Here is a 20,418-nt window from a genome sequence, read left to right on the forward strand (position 1 = left end):
GATGCTGCTCGAGCTGTCGGTTTTATTGACCTCGGGTAGATGGCGCCACTAAAAATTTCTGTAATTGATACTACGTTTTTCAAGCATTTATGTTGTTGGGACGGCAATATTTATGGAAAAGATACCCTTTATTGAGAAGGTATTTGCAGAACTTTATATCTTTTATACAGGCACCCAAGTGACGTCACGCGCGTGTTTCCCATGGCGGCCGCTCGCGGCTGCAGGTCTGGGAATATTCTAATTTTTACCTCGCGATTACGCGGCGAAATCGCAACATTTCGATGAAAGGGGGTGTGTTTTCTGTCATTTGTGACAAGGTGAACAATATCAAAAGCAGAAGATGCCAATTCTTTCAACGTTAAAATCGTTGCACAGCTCCTTTAAGTGGAGTGTGTTGACAACAAAAATTGAGCAATCGCGCTTTGAACGCCTTATCTTTGTTCACCTTTTTCTTTCCTCGTTATCACTTCCGTTTTTCTTTTAGAGCGCAGCTCTTGGGTGCCTGTTTCCGGCTTGAGCGGCTTCGCCATCGGCCTAACCCTGAGGTCACGTGACCCCCCCCCCCCCCGAGGTCACCTGACTCCCCCTCCTCCCCGAGGTCACATGACCTCACGGGGGGAGTTGAGGAGGGAGGGAGGGAGAGAGGGAGAAAGAAAGAAAGGGAGGGGGTGGGTCACGTAAACTTCAGTTTACTTTTTGTATATTTTATTTGCTATGAATTTTACTAACCACTCCGTTCCGTTTTCTTTTTGAATCTAATAAAAGTTACTCGTTACCATTAAAACTGTATTATGTCATTTATTTTATTTTATAACATGCTCTTTAGAGAGTGACAGCATCTGGCGACTTGGTGTCAGCCCATCTTGAGCTAAAACGAAGTTCTGTGTCACTCAGGGAATTTCACAAAAGTACTCAGGGAAAACCTGGAAAACTCAGGAAATTTGAAAATGTCAACTTGATAGACACCCTGTAGCCATCACCAACCCAATGGCCATTGCCCAACAGTCATAAGTATTGCAGTAACCCAACAGCCATAGCCACAGCCATAACCATTACCCAACAGCCATAGCCATAGCCATCCCAACACCGAGACCCCTCATTGCAGGTAATAGCAGATGCCGTGGCCGCCGACCGCGAGACATACACAGAAGCTTTCCTGGGACGCCCCAACCGAGAATACTGCACCTGGATCCTCAACGAGGACCACTGGGGTGGGGCCATCGAGCTGGCCGTGCTCAGCCGCCACTACGACCTCGAGATGGTCGCCGTGGACGCGCAGAGCGCCCGCCTTCACCGCTTTGGCGAAGACCGCGGCTATGACCAGCGCATCTTGCTCCTCTACGACGGCATCCACTACGACCCTTTGGTCCTCGAGCCCCTGGAGCCCGGAAGGCCGCCGCAGACGCTCTTCTCGGCTCACGACGACACGGTCTTGGCCCTGGCCCTTGAGCTGGCCAGGGAAGCCAAGGCCAGCCGTCAGTACACAGATGTGCGCAACTTCACGCTGCGATGCCTCGCATGCGACATGGGGCTCGTCGGGCAGGACCAGGCGAGGAAGCACGCTGCCGAGACGGGCCACCTGGGCTTCGGCGAAGTCTGAGTGCATCACTCGCGCTGTTTCCACCTCATCGTTGGCTCATGGCACCTTGCCGGACAATCTCGTAAGGGCTTCTGTCCTGGCTTCTCGCTGTCTGCTTTCCCGATCCTCTTTCTTTTCGGTCCTGTAGCGTGGGAAGTGGACATGACTGTTGGCAGACGACTTCGGAAGGTGATTTTGGCGGATGATTTCGCATCTTATCTAGGTCAGCCATCTGGGAAGTGAGCCAGCGACCCTGTTCGCATAGCCCGAATCTCTCGTCATTTGCGGTTTAGGACGAAATACCCACGGACTACACTGGCGTAAGGACAGCGTTTTGGCTGCGGAGGATGGATTACTCACTCCTGTGCGGAGCGGCTGCTAGTGTTCCTTAGTATTTGCAGATTTTTTTCTGAGCTAGTGGCAACATAATTTCTTTGTTGTGTATAAAGATCTATAGTCAGTGAGAGGTTAAGAGTTCAGGGGGACTCCTCCCACCACTTTTCACTTGAGCAGACCAAACGCTGGAGAGGAATTTGCCTCTTTTCTAGCATTCGCTTTGCTAAAGTATGTGGAAAGTGGCGAGAGGAGTTCCCTTTAATTCTTAACCTGTGACCGAATATAATTAGTTTAAAAATATACAAGACTGCTCGTATTGCTTTGTGTCCAAAGGCCCTTTGTATGAGGCATCAAAAACACTCTAACAATATATTTGGTAAAATAAAATGATGTTGAAACATGTTGTGGGCGGAATCAACAGTTGCAGAAAGCAACCGAAATAGCAAAGTGAATTATACTAATAATAAGAAACTATGCATACAGAATGATATTGCATATTGTCTTTCTTTCTAAATGTGTCTGAATTCATTAATGAAAAAACTTTATTGACATGAGCATTGCATGATGGCCTAATAGACTACTTCCATAAATCCCTGCATGCAACACTGGGCGCGTTGCACTCTGGGAATTAGTTGTCCAGGAAGAAGAGTGGCATGGCTTCGTTTTCGATCGGCGCATCGACAAGAGATCATACACAGAGCGTGAACTATTAACAGCCGTTATCTGATGTTTCCTGGTCCCGAGTGCTTCGTTTTTGGTCTCTAAACTACCCTAAGTGGTCAAACCTCGAAGCTTTAGCACAAGCCCGAACCATAAGTAATGTTTGTCTTGACACATGCTTGTTGTAATTTTGTACTTCAGCCTTTCTGTTCGCGTTTTAAGGTATGTGGACAAGCCAGTGCTGGGAATCTCGACGCTGCAAAGCTGCTTTTGTATGAGTCAACACGCTGTAACAACCATTAAGTATGCATACACCAAGCCTCGCACCTTTACATTAGTGTTGCTGGTCAGGAAGTTTGTTACTTGTTTTGTGCATTCATTGACGAAATATACCTTTTTACAATTACTGCTTTTCTTAATATGCACGAGGTAAAATTCAGACGCCATTGGAAAGCTAAAATTCAACACACTTTTTATCTCTTATCAGTACTGACTGGAGCACTGCACGAAGTCCCCCACCCGCTTGCATTCTACAAATTCATTATCACGTATGCACATGAAGTTATCCCGCAATCATATAAGGCACATTCACACATGCAAACCGTTTTTAAGAAAGCAACAGTCAAACACATGTGTGAAGAATGTCGCAACATTCGTTGGATGGAATGTATATGGGCGTGAAGCTCTATGCGGTAGTGGTGCAAAACTATCGATAATATTGATAGTCGCAAGAAATCTGACTATCGATAGTCAACTATTGATAGTACTATTGATAGTCGACTATCGAAAAACTATCGATAGTCGACTATCGAAGACTATCGATAGTACTAACGATAGTCGATTATCGAAAAGCTATGGATAGTACTATCGATAGTCAACTATCGAAAAATTATCGTTACCGGACTATCGTAGACCTATTGATAGTACTGTCGACGGTTTATTATCGATAGTTTTGCGACACTAGTAGTTTGCGTCGCTCCCTCTTCTCTTTTTCTCGCTTTATTTTTTTCAAATGGGACACCAACTAGCCCAAGCACTTACCTTCTTAACTTTGGTTCAGCTTTCAGTGATGACAAAGACGGGAGTTTGGGCGAAGACAGACGGAAGGAGGCAAGCGGCGGTGCGGCAACTGTGTTCGCTCTAGTGATGCAAAACTATCGATAGTACCAATAGTCGCCAGAAATCTAACGATAGTAAAAAAAAACTATCGGTAGTACTATCGATAGTCGACTATCGAAAAACCATCAATAGTACTATTGATAGTCGACTATCAAAAAACTATTGATACTACTATCGATAGTCGACCATAGAAAACCTATCGATAGTCAACTATCAAAAACTATCGATAGTTCTGCGGCACTATCGATAGTTTTGGAAAAACTATTGATAGTATCGATAGTCAATTTATCGATATTTTTGCATCACTACTATGCGGTGCACCACACGAACAAAAGGATTCAAAGCACATTTGACAGTTAATTGATAATGGCCATAACATTTGTTATATGTTTGCTTTCTTCCTGACTGAGTATGCCGAGATAATTTCAGACACACCGTTCAGACACAGATCTTGGGCGTTGGTACAAGCTCGTCCAAAAAGGCTTAGCGTGGAGTAGAGGACGCTCGTTAGGGCCTTCGTTCTATCTAGCCGATCTCAGCATTTGCAAGACTTCATAGTAACTTTTGTGCAGTAGTGAGATAGAATTAAGTATGTTTCCTTAAAGGGATAGTTCAACGAAATTTGAAATATACCCGTCGTGTTCACAAATAGGCTGAATATGATCAACAATATCCGTAAATGACAATTGCACGTTTGTATTTTGAGCCTAACGGCTGTATTTTTCGTTAGAAACGGCCCACTCTGGCAAACGCTCGGAGAGCAGCCAGCGGAGAGCACGTCACATCCACCGCAATCATGACGTAGTTTGTCTCGGGACATTACGTCCGAACGCAGCGGACACTGCTAGCTATCCCAGCCAATCCCGCTCTGTAGACGTAGCCTGCGATACGCTTTACGCGCGTTGCTGTGCCCCCTCTCCAAGGTCGCGTGACATTTACACGGCCTTGGATAGGCCCTGGTGGCTCATAGCATCTGCTGAAAGCAGCCGAAGCACACCAGCTATCGGCCACCGCAAGTAACCCCAAATCTGCCCTTGTACGAATTTTGAGTGACGGGTGAATCTTCTATAATCTGGTAGAGGGACAATAGTGACTTCTGGGACACACAAAAGAAAGTCTTGGAAAGAGGGGAGTTCCTCTTTCAGCTCTTCTCTCGTCGTGGCCGGAGGCGAGACAGTTATCGTCCCTATCTGTCAAGGTTCCTAGACGGGCATTGCAAACGAGGCGTTAGCGACATCCACCAGGTGGTCTTTGCTAATCGTTTAATTCGTTTTAAAATTCCTTGTGGTGTCTTTTTCAACAAGAGATTGGTGTGTCTGATGTGATAATGCTCCCTTGAACACAAATAGACCAAGAAATAAGTGTTAAAATTTTGTTGTAGTGTCCCTTTAAAAGTTTATGCGCTAACTTTGGGACTTCTGTGAAGGTGGAGCTTGTTTTTCGCCCAATGAAGTAACTAGAAGTTGACATTTGGCAAACAAAATATGTGTAGGGCTCAAAGTGACCAAAATTCAGTTATTGTTCACCGGTATTAGTCAGTATTGAAATTGAGCTTAAAGATACAATCGCACGGTGCATTGACTTAGCCACCAGGTCTTACTGCATTTGCGTACACATGCACAATATCTGGCATGTCGGGAACCAAGAAAAGTGCCCCGGTCTTTCTTCTTTATCTCTTGAGAATGACAGTATTGTAAATTCTTGGGAAGTCGGAATTGAAAATGTAAGCAGCGCATTTGGTCACTGCGTGATTGTACGAATTGAGGCTACACAATCGAAACCGAAACTGAGTGGCCAACTAGTTCCCAGAGTGCACTGCGTGACATTTCGCCGCGATGGGGCGCTTCAAATTTTGAAAGTAGACTTGTGGGGAGGGGATTATTGATGATTTCTCACAAGTCCAAAATGATTTTTCAAGGAAATTGACAAGGAAGAGCTGGCAGGAATGTTCAGACACATTTCGATAAAAACAACACAAAAGATAGGAATGGATATATGATGCCTTTTTTCATTGAAATCACACTTCTTTTGAATCTACCGCATGATATTGCAGCAGACTGCATATCCACTATCACCTCTGAGGGCAGGCGACTTGATTGTTGTCTACTACGTATTTCCCGGAATTATGCACGAGCCAGCATTGCTTTGCAATATCTAACCATTTTTTTTTATGGAGTAGTGGTTTTCAATCACTGATGTTTCGTGGACCCCTTGAGGATCGGCGGAGATGACGGAGGACCCCGTTTGTGGTGAAGGGAAGGGTAAGGTATAGATTAATCATGATAATGATTTAATAAATGAATATAACTAAGGGCTAGTGCTAATTAGACTTCTCTCATTGACAAACACATGAGAAAACGAACCCCGAAATTGGAACATCAATTTAAAAAAAGACAAATTTTATTGCCCGATTTATATGATGAGACAGGGCTTCGTGGACCCCTAGGATGCGTTCGCGGACCCCAAAGGGTCCGGGGTCCCTCATTTGAGAACCGCTGCAAGACGAATTGCCGAAGAGACTAATATCACAACATGGTATTCCAATTAAAACTACAAATCTGCCTCGGGTGTTCTTTCTACAACCGAAAATCTTTCATACATTTATCAATAATGAGAAAAAGTTCTTGCTCCAATTTTTCCATCCATGCCGACAAGCGGATGCGTTAGTGCAGCCTTTTGCTGCACAGCAACAGGCTATTAGACACCATCGATGAGTGTCGACGGATTTTTTTTTTTTTTGCACCCTCGAAGAGCTGCTTCGCTCGGCGCGCTAGCGTAAGTATTCCAGCCTCTGTACATGAACTTCTATATTATGCAATGTGATTGGTAGCTTGCAAGTGATTTCAAGTTATGTAACCTGTTTTGTCATGGCAAGAAATCCAACTGAGCGGCCACTGGCACATTTCAGCTTCAACTTGGACTTCACTTCCATCATCACTTTATAGTTCTGACCTTTCTTTGGCGTCCCCTCCCCACAAGACCATGAATGTGCACCCTACATGGGCAACATCTCGTAGGAAGCGATTCCGTAGCGCTGGGGCACGGTTTAACAGCAGTGCTGTGTAGACATTCAGCTGGGACTCATTCAATTTGAGGACAAGTCCCAGCCAAACTGATGCTGACCAGCTGCATGGCCGGTGGCATGTTGCGATTGCAGCGAATGCTCTACCACCAGCGCGAGCTTTCTGCCTTTGGAAATCGGCGCATTTCTGTTGCATTGTAAAGGGCTGTTCAAACGGGACACACAACAAAAATTGTGCTCTTTTGGAAAGCTTGAAAGTTCCGGCGCTCGTACGTTTTCAGTGAGGACATCAACCACACGTAAAGCACGACTTTCTTCCTCGCTGTCGTCGTTTCCCCTGTCTTCGGGAGATTAGGGACCGCCAGCTGAGCGTGTGAGTGGCTGTCTGCACTCGTGTGATGAGCGCACACCAAGCCCCTGCCAAGGATGCAAGCGGAAAGTAGCTTTCCTTCCGGTAATAAGAAAAAAAAAACATATTACAGCGAAAAGGAACCGGAGGGAAGCCTCCGCTTCCGGTACTGTGTCCCGTTTGGACAGCCCTTTCAGGGGCGAAATTAGAGGGGGGGGGGGGAGGGGGGGGGGGGTTAGATGTCCTGACCCCCCTCTTGATTTCTGCACGGGTAAAATTTAGGGCGTAAAATGAAGGAGGGGGGTTTCTAAACATATGGTCTCCTGACCAAACCTGACCCCCCTCAGGAAATTCGTGCATCGGCCCCTGAGCCCTTTAGCCCGTCACCGGACGTTGGTGTCGTAGAAAGCCCAGCGCTACGACCTTGGCATCTATCAAGTTTGGCCATGGATGAGTAGCCATGCATCTTCCATTCCCGTTTCCACTTTACTTCATAATGTAGTTGATACACGCGGTTATCGGGGGTGTGAGGGACGGTGTTGGCTAATTGACGGTTTGTCCATTTTGAGTTAGCTCGCTCATCGTGCATCCATTGTACATAAGTGCTGTCGGAGCTGTTTCGGTCTGTGCTTTGCCTGTAGCAGACCGCCAGCTAAATCGAGAATTCGCCGTCTGCAGTCTCCACGCGGGTTCCCCCGTGAGTCTGGGTTGTGACAGACTTGTAGGACATCTTCAAATAAAGCAGCATTGATTCCATGCTTTTTTTGTACGCTTTCCTGTTTCATAAACGCTGGGTATTTTAAAACCGCACGCCATGGAAGGGGAAATAGGGAGAAAGCGCGATGACGAAGCGGCCAGGCGCTCGCCATCATTGGTGGAGGTCCGGGGGGGAACAAGCATGTGGGCGCATCTGGCTGATGAGCAAACACGATGTGCGCAAGGAGCAGACGAACTTGCACGCCGTATGGTCTTCTCTTCGATGCACCAGCAACAAAAGAATATTTAAAAAAACAAAAAGACTTAGTGTAAGATTAGCACAAGATTGTCGACTGACTAAATGGTGTCAAGGTGAGGGAAATCGGAGAAAGTGGTGAAGGATTAGAATGCAGTTTATATATACCCAGACCGGAAGTTTGCCAGGGGTACCAATAGACGGTGTCACTGGGTTTGTTGCCAGACAAAAAAGGGGCGAATACTACACAAGTTACCCTGTTTGGCTTTCACCCCAACCAGCATCTGTGACTTCCACGAAAAAAAAAAAAAATCGCTAACAAGAAAAAAGATGCCTATGAATGCGTTAAAAAGCTAGGCATTATTAAAGGACCCACGAAATGAATTCTGGGCTCGGATAAATAATTTAAGATTAAAATCTTACTAGTCGCATATCGTTTAGAGGGCCAAAATATAGAGGGTAGAAAGTCAAAGCCTTTATTTCTGTACGAAAATTCGAGAAATATAGCGGACTATTTCGTACCTCCTTTCCTTCGACAGCTTTCCGCCTTTTTATACAGTAAAAAGGCGAAAAGCCCCCCAAATCCTGGCTGCACCACTGGCTGTACCCTTTTGTTATCACACTCCCCAGATCTGTCTCTCGTTTCTGCCTGATATGAATCACAAGTTCAATGCAGGATCCAAGTCAAAACTAATCATACTCTCTGGATCCCACAGGGTTTCCACTCAAAAGCGCAATAGAATTTGCGAAAAGAGAGTAACTGTACGCACCTTTCCGACAAACAATTGTCTCGATCATTCTGATGAACCCGGAGAGCGTAGAATGCCGGGCGTTCGTCAAGCGTGCATTATAATTTGCTATGCTTGGTTACGAGCAGCTTTAAGTGGTTTCGAATGTGCTGCAGACACGACAGTCTTGTGTTCTTCGGATTAAAAAATAGGGTTCGAGCAAGCTTAAATTTATTCAGGAGTGGACTGCGTCACGAGGGTCTCTGTGGGTGCGTGTAGAGCCTTGAATTCGTAGTGCTTTTGGGTTGGAGGGAACCCCTTGTGGTCACTGAAGCACTCGCTACGGGAGGAAGCTCATCGCGCCCTTTACGCTATATATTGACCGGTGTCTCAAGTTGTGACGTCATACGCCCACCGTGCTATTCCTTGCTGCGATATGATCCACTTACATTCCATGTCACTAGTTGCGTGCAGTACAGGCGAAGGCAACGCCAGGAGAGGGTAGAAAGGGCAAGCACTAGGAAGGCTGGGGACGTGGAGAAAAACCGTTCCTATACATGCCTTGCAAGTGACGTCACCCTAGGGAACATCTAGGGAAGGACGGGGCCCCGCACCATACTGGTGGTTGACTTCACACCGCGCGGATGCGCTTACCAAGGCGTAGGATGCTGCTAACGGCCCGGACATGCGCTAACATGCACCATATTTTCAACAAAGGTACTGTGAACTTAGAAAAACGCGCTGAGCTTACAATGATGACGTTTATCCAGTACGTGCGGAATTTTTCGGCATTGGTGCGATTGCGCTACGAGCAGAAAGTTTCGAAATGCCGCCGGCGAAGTTTTGACGCAAAGGGATATGCCGTGTCGCCAGAAAAAGAAAAAAAAAGCTTATTTGCGCACTTCATAATTTGACGAGTGGCTCTAGGAGTCGCTTGTAGAAAAATTGTTACGATTTTGCGAAATACTGGTAAACAACGCAATGTTACCGTCATAATCTTAACCCTGAGACAGGGATAAATCAAATAACGGACAAGAAACTCTCATTGTCTCAGGGTTTATATTATTATGTTTCCTAACCGGCTCGAGCCTGCATACTTTCGCTCCTTGCAAAGGTTATCGTATCGCGGACGGCACGAACCGATGACCCGGCGGCTCGGCGAGCTTGCACATGGGGGCCGCCGATCGCCGTCGGGCCGGGCTCGCGGCGCGACACTCGCCCGGATTCGGCCGGGAGCCCTGAAGGTGCGCTCGAAGCGCGAAAACGGCGTTATGCAACGAAGGTCAAAGGCTATATACACCACGAACGAGCAAAAGCCGATGCAAAGGCGTGCGCGAATGTAAACAACGGTAGAAAAGTGCCGCCGTTCGCCGCTATGAAATGCGTCCCGCAAAGTCGATAATCCGCGGCCGCATCTTTTTCCTGCCGCTCGTAGTTTCTCTAACTTGACGTCTACTCTGCCTCGCGGGGCATGCCAGCGAAACGATCGGACAATCGTCGGGATACGGGGTATTGCTACAGCCGAGGCGCGGCGCAGTTTACCATTGCTCTCGCTGCGAAGGGCCGTCAAGTCAACCACCAGCATGGTAGATACCGATGTTCGACGTCATGATGTGACGTAGGTGCAAGGCATGTATAGTCAGTTACAGGTTAAGAAGGTAGCGGCAAATGCCTCTCAAAGGAAATCACATATCCCTCCGCCACCTCCGCATCCAATAGCGTCCCACCGTTTCCGTGACGTCGCGGCCAAAGCGCGAGGAGGGTCTTGCCTTTCTGTACATATTTGCTTTATCTTTCGACTTTGACTTAGCATTGTGGAAGCCACGAGAGGGAGATTAGAGTTTTCCCCCACCGACGGAAACAAATACGACTTTCGGGGATTAGCTTCCCCCCCGATGGATACAAAGGCTGCTTTCAGGGGCTCGGTTCCCCCTCCAGTGAATACAAAGGTCGCTTTCTTAAAAAGTGGGATTGGAGACAAGTTGGAATCCATTGAAGCGGAACAAGGAGCGTTTCCAGTGAACTCTTTTTTCGACTGCGGAGAGATTCGAAACGGGCGCATCACGCTTGTGGGAGGGGCTTCTCCTACCTTCTTGACTTGTTCGCCCTCTGTTGCCCTCCTCTCCCGTCCCGCCTTCCTAGTGTTCGTCCTTTCTCTCCTTCAAAAGTTGAAACAACGCAAAAAATTTTCAAAGGACGAGCAAAAGTGTACAAACAAAGCACCAAAGCACTGACTTATCAAATGAAAGGCTAAATTTCAAGCGAACCAGAAAATAAACACCGGAAGCAGAGAGGAAAGAACCAAACAAGACAAAATACAACCCGATAACAAGACTACTACTGCTAGGTCATATCTCTTTCACACGTGCTTGCCACTGTTCTTGATAAAAAGGACCTCGTCAGGCCCCCAAGTGGACCGACGGTGCGCTAACACATTCCCTTTACCCTTTTAATAAAATAAAAAGGCCTCTTCAATCTCTCCGGCGGTCTTATTTTTGTTACGCGCCAGGATCGCCAAGTCATTGAACAAAGGCACGCAGCCGCACCTACTGCAATGTACCGCTAAGTAGCCAGCGGGGGAGGAACGAAGAGCAAGGAAATGCTTCCTTGCCCTCACGTTCACGCACCTTTCTGTTTGTCCAATGTATACCATACCACATGTGAATGGGATCTGGTACACAACCCCTATTGCGCATGAGACAAAAGGTTGCGGTGGGTAACATCACAATGGAGATCACTGGTCCTCACTCGGTTAACAGCAGAGCACAGTTGTGTCAACTTCTGGGGTGTTGAAAAAAAACCACTGGCACGCTATACTTCTAAGCCAATCGGTTGACCTGATGGGAGTGGGCGTGGACATAAGGCACCACCACCGGTCTGGTTGTCGGCCTTTGTCTAACCTTGGAACTGAATCAACCCTTAAACACCTTTATCAGGGACTCTGCTACACCCAGAATCAATGTCATGTGGTATCCCGCCGATGTCAGCCAAGTCAGCTGTAACGATAGACTGTCCTCACACCTATGGTGGCATGACATCAACAGGAAGTCCGCATGCACGTCGTAGTAACCGCCCGCTTCACAAGCTTAGAGTGCGCTCAAGAAAAGAGATATGACGTGGTAGAAGTCTTGTTATCGGGTTGCATTTTTTGTGTCTTATTTTGTTCTTTCCTCTCTGCTTCCAGGGTTTATTTTCTGGTTCGCTTGAAAATTAAACTTTTAGTTGATAGTCAGCGCTTTGTCTGTGCCCTTCTTTTACTCGTCCTTTGTAATTTGTTTGCGCTGTTTCCACTTTTGAAGATGAACAACCCACTCGCCCTACTTGCCGCCTTGTTAAACTTTCTCTCTTCGCCTGGCGTTGCCTTCGCATGCACTGCACACAACTATTCTCCGTCTCACTGAAACCGTGCAGTACAGCCAAAGCTACAGGGGAGAGGGCCTATCCCAACCTGTTCAAGAAGAGGTAAAGGAGGAACCGGAGAGAGGCTAGGATTCCCAGCCTTTCTCTCCTGTTCCTTCTTTCTCTCCTCTTGAACAGGTTGGGATAAGCTCTCTCCCCTGTAGCTTTGGCTGTACTGCACGGTTTCAGTGAGACGGAATATAGTGATATGGGAGTATGGGGTCACTAAATTACTGCACACGAAACTCAAGTCATGGAGTATCCGTCACGAAGAAGAGGAAGCGAGAGAACAACACAAAAAGTACAAATAGCCGCTTTTAGTCTACGCTTGGGCGATAGCATCGTGGCCAAAACCAAATGTGTCGCGCGCAATAAACAAAAATAAAAAAATGTCGTTGGCGTTGCTAAAGTTGTCGAAGTGTGGAAGTCGTCGATATCGTCGTGCTGTAATCTGAGTGCGGGTTGAGAAGGGCGGCACTAAAATAGTTATTAAGGTGACACCATTAACTGTTCCATGGAGCGAACCGACGTTATCAGCCTTTGAAGCCGCGCCAAACGTTGTCCGAGGGAGCGAAGTGTGTAGTCTGTAGACCCATTGGCTAGCGCGCGTCATAGTTTCAAGGAACGCCACCCCACAGAGAAGCCCTCTCGATGGCGCTGCGGCCCCCGCGCCGGTAAAAGGAACAGGGTGGCGCGCGCTCGCCGGAAACCTCGAGGGGGGAGGGGTGCAGCGTGTGTTTTTTTTGGCGCCGATGAACATGGCGCCGCCTCAATACTCGCACCGCAAAACTCGAAGGACCCCTCAGCGGTGTTGAAGTTGACATTCATGCTTTTTCATATTCACAACTTATAAGAAGTGCTTAGGTGTCCTCGGAATTTTTTGTTTATCATCTCGTTAGCGGTGACAACCGCATGGAACAACGGTTCGAGGAAAGCAGCGAAAAAGTCGAGAAACTAGAGTACGTCGTGGGGCTCAGTTTTCCAGTACTAAGTTTGGATTCCGTTCATTTTCGATGCAATAATAAAGCCACGTGTCGAAGGCGCCGATGGCCTTCCACAGTTGGATGGCTCATGGTTGTCACCGGCAATACTTACAAGTCTTTTCCAAGCTTCACACCATTGTGTCGAAATGCGTCCCCCTGTTGTTTCTTCTTTTTTACAGCGAAGCTGTATATGACTCATTTGTTGAGTTTTTTCGTACGTCCGTCGACAGAACGGTAGTTGACACAATAGTCGACACAATACCCATGGCCAGCTTTCTGAGACACGCTCTTTTAGTTCCCGATTCTCACGAGTGTGGCGTATCAACCTTGAGCTAGATAGAGTGCCTTCACAGACACGCCCGCTTTTGCTTGAGTGGTGACATCTCAGCCATTTTTCCGCCCAATCGTTCTTTTTTGTTTTTTTATGCATTTTGAAGCGCGCGCAATCTGGTGTCACTCACTCGAGCTGCTCGAGCGCGTAGTTTTGGCTAATGCATAGACACCATTTTACCACCCGAGTCACGCGCTGGCACATTCAGGGCAACAATGGATGTCTTCACCCTCAGACAGGGGGACATGTAGGCACCCTAGAGCAAGATGGAGAATTCGAAGAGCACGACCGCCTATCTGAACCTCCTCTCCTTTGCATCTCTCCGGCCTCCCACCCTTTTCACCGTTTGCGTCTGGCCAAATACTTTAACAGGGGTAATACATTCCACTCCGCTCATTTGCATTAGACAGAATGCCTACAGCGCCGAATCCAGCCCTGAGGGTAGGTAGGTCCGCGCCGAGTCTTCTTTTCTTTTTTTGGCAAATACCAGAGTTGTGAGTGCGCGCCTGTCTGTGTTCTGTGTTCCTTCCTCGTTTGTCCTCGTCTCTTTGTGCGCGAATTTTAACCATGTTCGAGCTATCATCATCATCAGTCGCAGACATTTCACGACTACGCGCTATGCTACGCCGGCGGTCTGTGCGTCAGTGCAAGCCAGTGTCTTGAGGTGTGAAACAACGTCAAATATGTGTTGCGTGGTGTTTTCGTTTGGTACTTTTTCGAAACGATGCACACGATATACCCCGAGTTTCAGCAAACATTAATTTAGGTTTCTGAATTTGGCTTTTAGAAACAAAAAATCTCCCCAATTACGTGTATTTTGCCGTTTTGCGTTCAAGAGACAGTCTGTTATTTTTTGTATTGCGTATGTTATTTCAGTGATGTGCGCCAGTAGTATGGTGTTGTTTTGGAATTCGTATCCTCTAAACAAGGAAACACTATTGTTCTTTCTTTTAAGGCGCTACCGGCTGTCTGTTGGTCAGCAAAGCATTTTGTCTTTAGTCTTTATTTATTTGGCTCTGGAGAGCCGCGGCACCGCGGAAAGGCAGCAGCCCGTATCATGGAGGCCTGCGGTGCCGCGTCTAGTGAACATGAAAATGTGATGAGTATATACATGCATGATGACGACGACGACATGGATTGTTGGTATTGGGGAGGATCTCAGTCCGATTCGCAGAAGTCCAGATTTCGTGGAGGTGGGTTGCGCGGGTCAGCAGCGAGTCATGGGGATCTGGCACGCCGTTCGATCGGAGCATGAATGAGCCTCAGGAACATGATGGCGCTGTTGCTCACTGGGGTCCACTGGGGTCGAAGCATCAGGCTCCTAGGATCAGGCTCCTAGGATCAGGCTCCTAGGATCAGGCTCCTAGGATCAGGCTCCTAGGATCAGGCTCCAGTCAAAGTAGAAACTCCCGCTTCCGAGGCGCAAGGGCTCAGATTGAGGCACCGCCGTCACCCGGTGTGTCATCTTCTCAACGTCGACGTCGTTGTGTTCTTTATTTATACTCGTATATATGTATAACTAAAATAAGATAGATAAAAAGATACAATCGAACGGCCAGCGGCGCGCCGTTCTAGTTGTATTTCTATGTATACATGCCGGAAAGACTTGTTCAGTTGTGTCTGTAACCGAGCTAAAACTTTACGTACACAGGCAAATTCAAAGCAAAATATATACAATGCAAGTGCTTCTGACCCTACATAACAATTGCTTATATTTGAAATCCAGGGCACAAATTTTGATTGTAAAGATCTCATCAGCATATAGTCATATTATAACCGCCACATTCTTAGTGTATTGCTGTCATAAACGCATCGTACAAATCTCTTTTTTTCGATAAGCCTATGTAAAGGTAGCTTGGCCGCAAGCATCTTGGTGCACGGCGGAGTGCTAACTTTACAGGGGCAAAAAGCGGGCCGAATTTGAAAGTCTCGAGGAATAAGAAGTATTAATTAAAATACCTAAATTTTAACTGCGGTGTGTGCTATGAGTCGGCAGCTATTACATTCGTCGGGAACTTTACGATTCTTCATTTCAGTGAGAAGAAATTTAAAGTTTTGTCAAAGTGGCCCATCGGACCCACTGCAACAATATTATATCGGGGCCAGGAATAAAAAGCATACAATCGTGAGGTTCAAGTAGGTATTAAATAGGAGTGTATTAGTGCCCTCTATAGATATCCCGGGGAAGTTAAGGATTTCTGCAGTAGTTTGGCTGAAATTATTATTTTACTGCGTTTTGCTGAGAATAGCCAAGAGAGGGCGCAAGGAGACCATGTCCAGGAATGCTGGGGATGATTGCGCGCTCTTTATCTCTTATCATCTGGTTCTGACACTTGTTTCAATAAGAAAGCCACAAAACCGGTGTCGAAGCAACACCTCCTAGACAGCTTTCAAGCCTGCGCGTCACGTGACATGACGTCACGTCCCGGAGGCCTGCACGGGCGCTGATTGGATTCGAGTACCGCGTCAGCCTTCGCATGGGACTATGATAGGAAACGAGCCCCACGCAAACGCTGTCGCGGCACTCGCATCCAATCAGCGACCGTGCAGGCCTCTGGGACGTACAGGTCATGTCACGTGATGCGCAGGCTTTAAAAGCTGTCTAGGAGGTGTTGGTCAAAGCCGCGTGATAGATGATGAGCACGTAGCTCTCCCCGCATGCGTTTCTCAGTAAAGGTTGTGGTGGCACAAGTTGCCGTGGCAACGGCAGAGTACGAAGTGTGGAGTGACGTCACTAGCCCCGCTAACAATGCGAAGTACGTAGCGCTCCCCGCATGCGTTTCGCGGTAAAGATAGCGGTTGCATAAGCTGCTGCGGCAACGTCAGCGTACGAAGTCCTTTTATATATAAAACAAGTTTTGGTACTTTTCTTTCGTGCATCATTTTGGTATAGCCCTTTTGCTGTTTACAAACAGGAACTACGCTTGCGTTCCAATGGATTTCCGGTCGCAGCGTTTTTGCAAGCCTGTTGAGCTTGCTGCTAGAAAGCATAAATGCTACACGTACAACAAGGTTGGAGATTTAACGAGGGCCTGAGGCTGTGCAATATGATATCTTGGAGGAGGCAAGTTGGTTTACAAGAATACTCTAAACATTTGAACAGATCTCGCACTCTTTCCTTCTTATGGCGTTCACCTGGCGAATTGGTGGTTAGATGTTTCATCTTCATTTCAAACAGCGCTGCTAAGGTGGAAGTTCTCGGGGACGCCTAAGACTACAGCTCCACCTGGTGGCGTTTGCTACAAAAATTTATAGTGCTTTGGGCAATCGTTGCTGGCGGTACAACAGCTTCGCTGTCCAACCACCTTCATAGCGTGAATTGGAGCCTTCATTTTTTTTATGACAAAATAAAAGTTGCAGCATTTCAAACCATATTGCGATTGCTGTGCTGAGTGAAATTTGCGAGCTTAATACCTCATTCAATATGGGTGCCACGGGAAATATTTGTTTCCTTACCCCTTGAGACCATTTTTTCCTACTCGACACTTGGGACCAATCTTTCCGGAGTTATCTTTTCGGGGACATTTCTTCCGGGCTATTTTCTCAGAAACCCTACAAAAATAACACCCGCCAGGCAATCTCAATTGGCTCATGATTGGATTGCACGTATCACCCGTTCGCCGTCCTGGCCATCGCCCGTTTGTGCTAATCTCATTTGGTACCGACTGTACCATTGGGAAGTAACTTTTACAACGCTGGTCGTAGTCCCCCGTAGAAAAACTGAAGGTCGGTGATGGCGGCGCCCATGCACAGCTGGTGCAAAGCGTCTATATTCAGCTCAGACGCGTTAGCTGTTTCCCCGTGCCTCGTGCTATGCAGGAAAGTTGACGCGCCAAGATTCTAAAGGGAGACTGACACCTCCCAAATTTATTTTTCATTTTTTCCAGACGATTTAAATGGTGTTGGAAGACTACCCACTTCGGAATTCAAAACAGCGCGAAAAGACGAGGTCCAGACAAAGAAGTAACACGGACGCAGCGCTGACTTACAACTGAGTTTATTGTTCGCAAAATAGCGATATATATCTGCGTTTTCACGAACAAAAGAGAAGAAAGAATTCAGCCTACGTGATACATCACCAATAAAAAATAAAAAAGGCGCCACGACACAGCCGTACAGAGCACGTGTTAAAAAAAAAAAAAACGAGAAAGCGGTTACGTCACAATGTCCGAGTGGTTACGTCACAATGTCGGAGAAGGAAGGCCATGACGCAACTACGTGAGAAAATATCTGGTATCGGCGTGAAAAAAATGTATCTTGTCAAGCGACCCGGTGGTGTTCGTGCGTGTTTATCCGACATTAATATACGTTTTAAAGGGGCTCTGCAGGCAGCGTCTACCTTTTTTGCGGTTTCCACGTCCCTCGGGGTTCGGGCAAGCCAGCGAACACCGAGAGAGCAACTAAATGTCCGTGCGTCATATTTTAACTGGACGACGCCGAAACCTCTTCCACCTACGGGGGCGACCCGCGGTGCCGAAAGCGCGCGATACGTGATGTTTTTGGTCCTGGGCTTACTACTGGTCAGAGCCGCTGAAAGCTTCTTTTTAGTGGAAATGCAAAATATAAGTGGCGCGAATCATTTAACTTATTTATAAAAGTAGTTTTTGTTCACTATTTTAGATCAGAAAAGAAACAAATGCAGTTTAGAAAGTACGGAAACAAAAAATGACCCGTTGATATGCATACCCGCCACCAAGTGGTGGAAAAGGCGGCGTAACTAGAAAGGTGTAGTGGGATCAGGCACCAACGAGCGGCGAGCGTTGAAAGGTCCCGGATGTACGCGGCGGCGCTGCGGTCGTATGGACTGGAGGATCCGACCGGTTCCGAGCGTTCCCAAGGCCTTCGCGAGCAGCTTTGGCTTGCGGTTTGACCTTTTGGCGGTATGGCAGCGCGAAGTGGCTCCTGTTCTGAACTGATCTTTACCCCGTGTTTGTTGTCGTTTGCGACTAACGAAGTGTCATGGCGAGTTAGTCTGTAATCGCGCAGCAAATGCAATTGGAGCCGCCCTGGCTGCCCGCGTCATACAGCCTAGCCAGAGCATGCTGTAGTGGCGTCTTCTCGAGCGGTCGACACGGAGTGCGGCAGCCGTAAGCGCTCGCTGAGCTCACACCCCTCCTCTAGTTCACGGTCACTCAAGCAACCAAGGACGTCATGAAGCAGGTTTTTTTTTTTTTTCGTATTTTGTAATTTTAATTTGCCTATACCTTTTAATATAAAGTGAAATTCGTGAAAAGAAAAGTTTCCTTAAGTTACTACGTTCAGTGAGCTCAGGATCGCTGCAAATTAAAAACTAGTAAAAAGGACCATGCAGAGCCCCTTTAAAAGCGCAGTCTTGTGCAATTTATTATATATATAACATAAACGTAATATACAACGCGTTACCAAGGTTGAAAGTACCAAATTTATATTTATGATTATCCCCGTAACCCCGGGACTACGTGCAGTCCCGCAGCTCCCCACACTTTTCGAATGAACAGGCTGTTTTGCAACATTTTCTTCCCTCATACGGGCTCCGATTCTGGTAAATTTACGTTGTGTGTGAGCTGCTGACTGTCTGAAAAGGAACGCTGAGACATTTCAGAAGTAAAGGGAACCGAACAAAAATCCAGTCATCGCCGCAGGGAGCGCACACGAGCAAGAGATGCATGGGCCGACAACGTTCAGCCTTTCGTCTCACAATGCTGCCGGTGCTCTTGTCACCGTGTGTGGTTCTTTTGAGACTTGTTTCCTTCTTCCCGTAATTTTTCTGTCGTCACCGCAGTCCCGGGTAGTTTTTTTTTTTTTTTTTTTGCTTGATACTACGGCATTTACGTGGATTCGTGGAAAAAGTCCTTCTACGTTTTGAGTGACATGTGTGGCCACTAGTCAACGATGGTCTATTATCGATAGACCCCTCTCTCGACAACGAGACTTCTTGGAGTTGGTGTTCGAATGTTTTCGTGGCAAATATTGCGGGACGTATGGATACGATCGACAGGTGAGAGGTAACTTATTTACGGCCTTTCTTGGTCATGTAAAACGCAAATAAAGTGTTGCAGTAGAATTTTTTTTTTTAAATTTGGTGATAGAATGAAATTTTCTTCTTCGTTATCTGTGTGCTGTTGCGTCGACATTTGTGAATATCTGTGGTAATATTCTAGTTTTTACAGGAAGATGAATAGCAAGTTTGTGTGATTATTTAAAGTGTGCTGTTTGTGCTTATGTGTTTACTTTTACTAATGTTATTTTATTGCTTTTATCGCGTTTATACTAGAATCTTAACGGTATTAAAGGGGCGATGCAACAATTTTTGTACTTTGCGCAAATACCACTTACAACGGATCCCTGACGTTAATGACCTATGAAACACGCGTTCGTTTTTCACCCCACGCAATGGAAGTCCCAGAAAAAAATTAAAGAAAAACGAGCAGCATTTACCCCCTCAACTCGCAGCCAGAACAAGCGGCCACATGATCTGGAGCCGATTATAGACGCTTTACACACGCGCCAGATTGAGCCGCCATAGCCGCCCTTCTCTTGTCTTACCGAGATGCCGAGCCACTGAAGCGGGCGTTGACGGGTCTTCACAAGGGCCTATGCTGGGCACAAGAACACAGTAGCATCTAAAATGGCAATAACCTGTCCTGCTGTGGTAATGATGAAGTGAAGCGAACGGAATAAAAGGGAACAAAAACTGAAGGTCAGTTATGGCGGCGCCCATGCACAGCTGCTGTAAAGCGTCTATATGCCGCCAATCTTGACCATAGCCACGCGCTGGGGTTGGCAAAGCACAGGACACGCGCTGGGTTCCAGACATTGTTATGGCTCGGCTATTGTCGTCGTTGCAGCGATTAAACACGGGCCCCCTACCCGAATGCTTCTCGATCTAGTAATTATCCCGAGCCCAAATCGAGTGCCTACGCAATGCTCGGGTCCAATCTATGACCCGCATTCAAATATCGTCATTGGGGTGTACTGCGA

At 47.0% G+C, this 20,418-nt stretch overlaps 2 protein-coding genes across 2 annotated transcripts in view; both read left to right on the plus strand.

Moving 5' to 3' along the window:
• LOC8037504 (cytosolic 10-formyltetrahydrofolate dehydrogenase) overlaps positions 1-20,418 on the plus strand; it is a 241,410-nt gene that overhangs the window by 55,599 nt on the left and 165,393 nt on the right. The window lies entirely within an intron of this gene.
• On the plus strand, positions 2-2,981 carry LOC120848463 (ubiquitin thioesterase OTU1). The gene is made up of 2 exons (XM_042286943.1): positions 2-19; positions 1,106-2,981. Exons 1-2 carry the CDS (start codon positions 2-4, stop codon positions 1,598-1,600), a joined length of 513 nt encoding a protein of 170 aa, XP_042142877.1. The 3' UTR covers positions 1,601-2,981.

This window comes from Ixodes scapularis, unplaced genomic scaffold (assembly GCF_016920785.2).
Source record: "Ixodes scapularis isolate PalLabHiFi unplaced genomic scaffold, ASM1692078v2 PGA_scaffold8__174_contigs__length_109621045, whole genome shotgun sequence".
NCBI lineage: Eukaryota > Metazoa > Arthropoda > Arachnida > Ixodida > Ixodidae > Ixodes > Ixodes scapularis.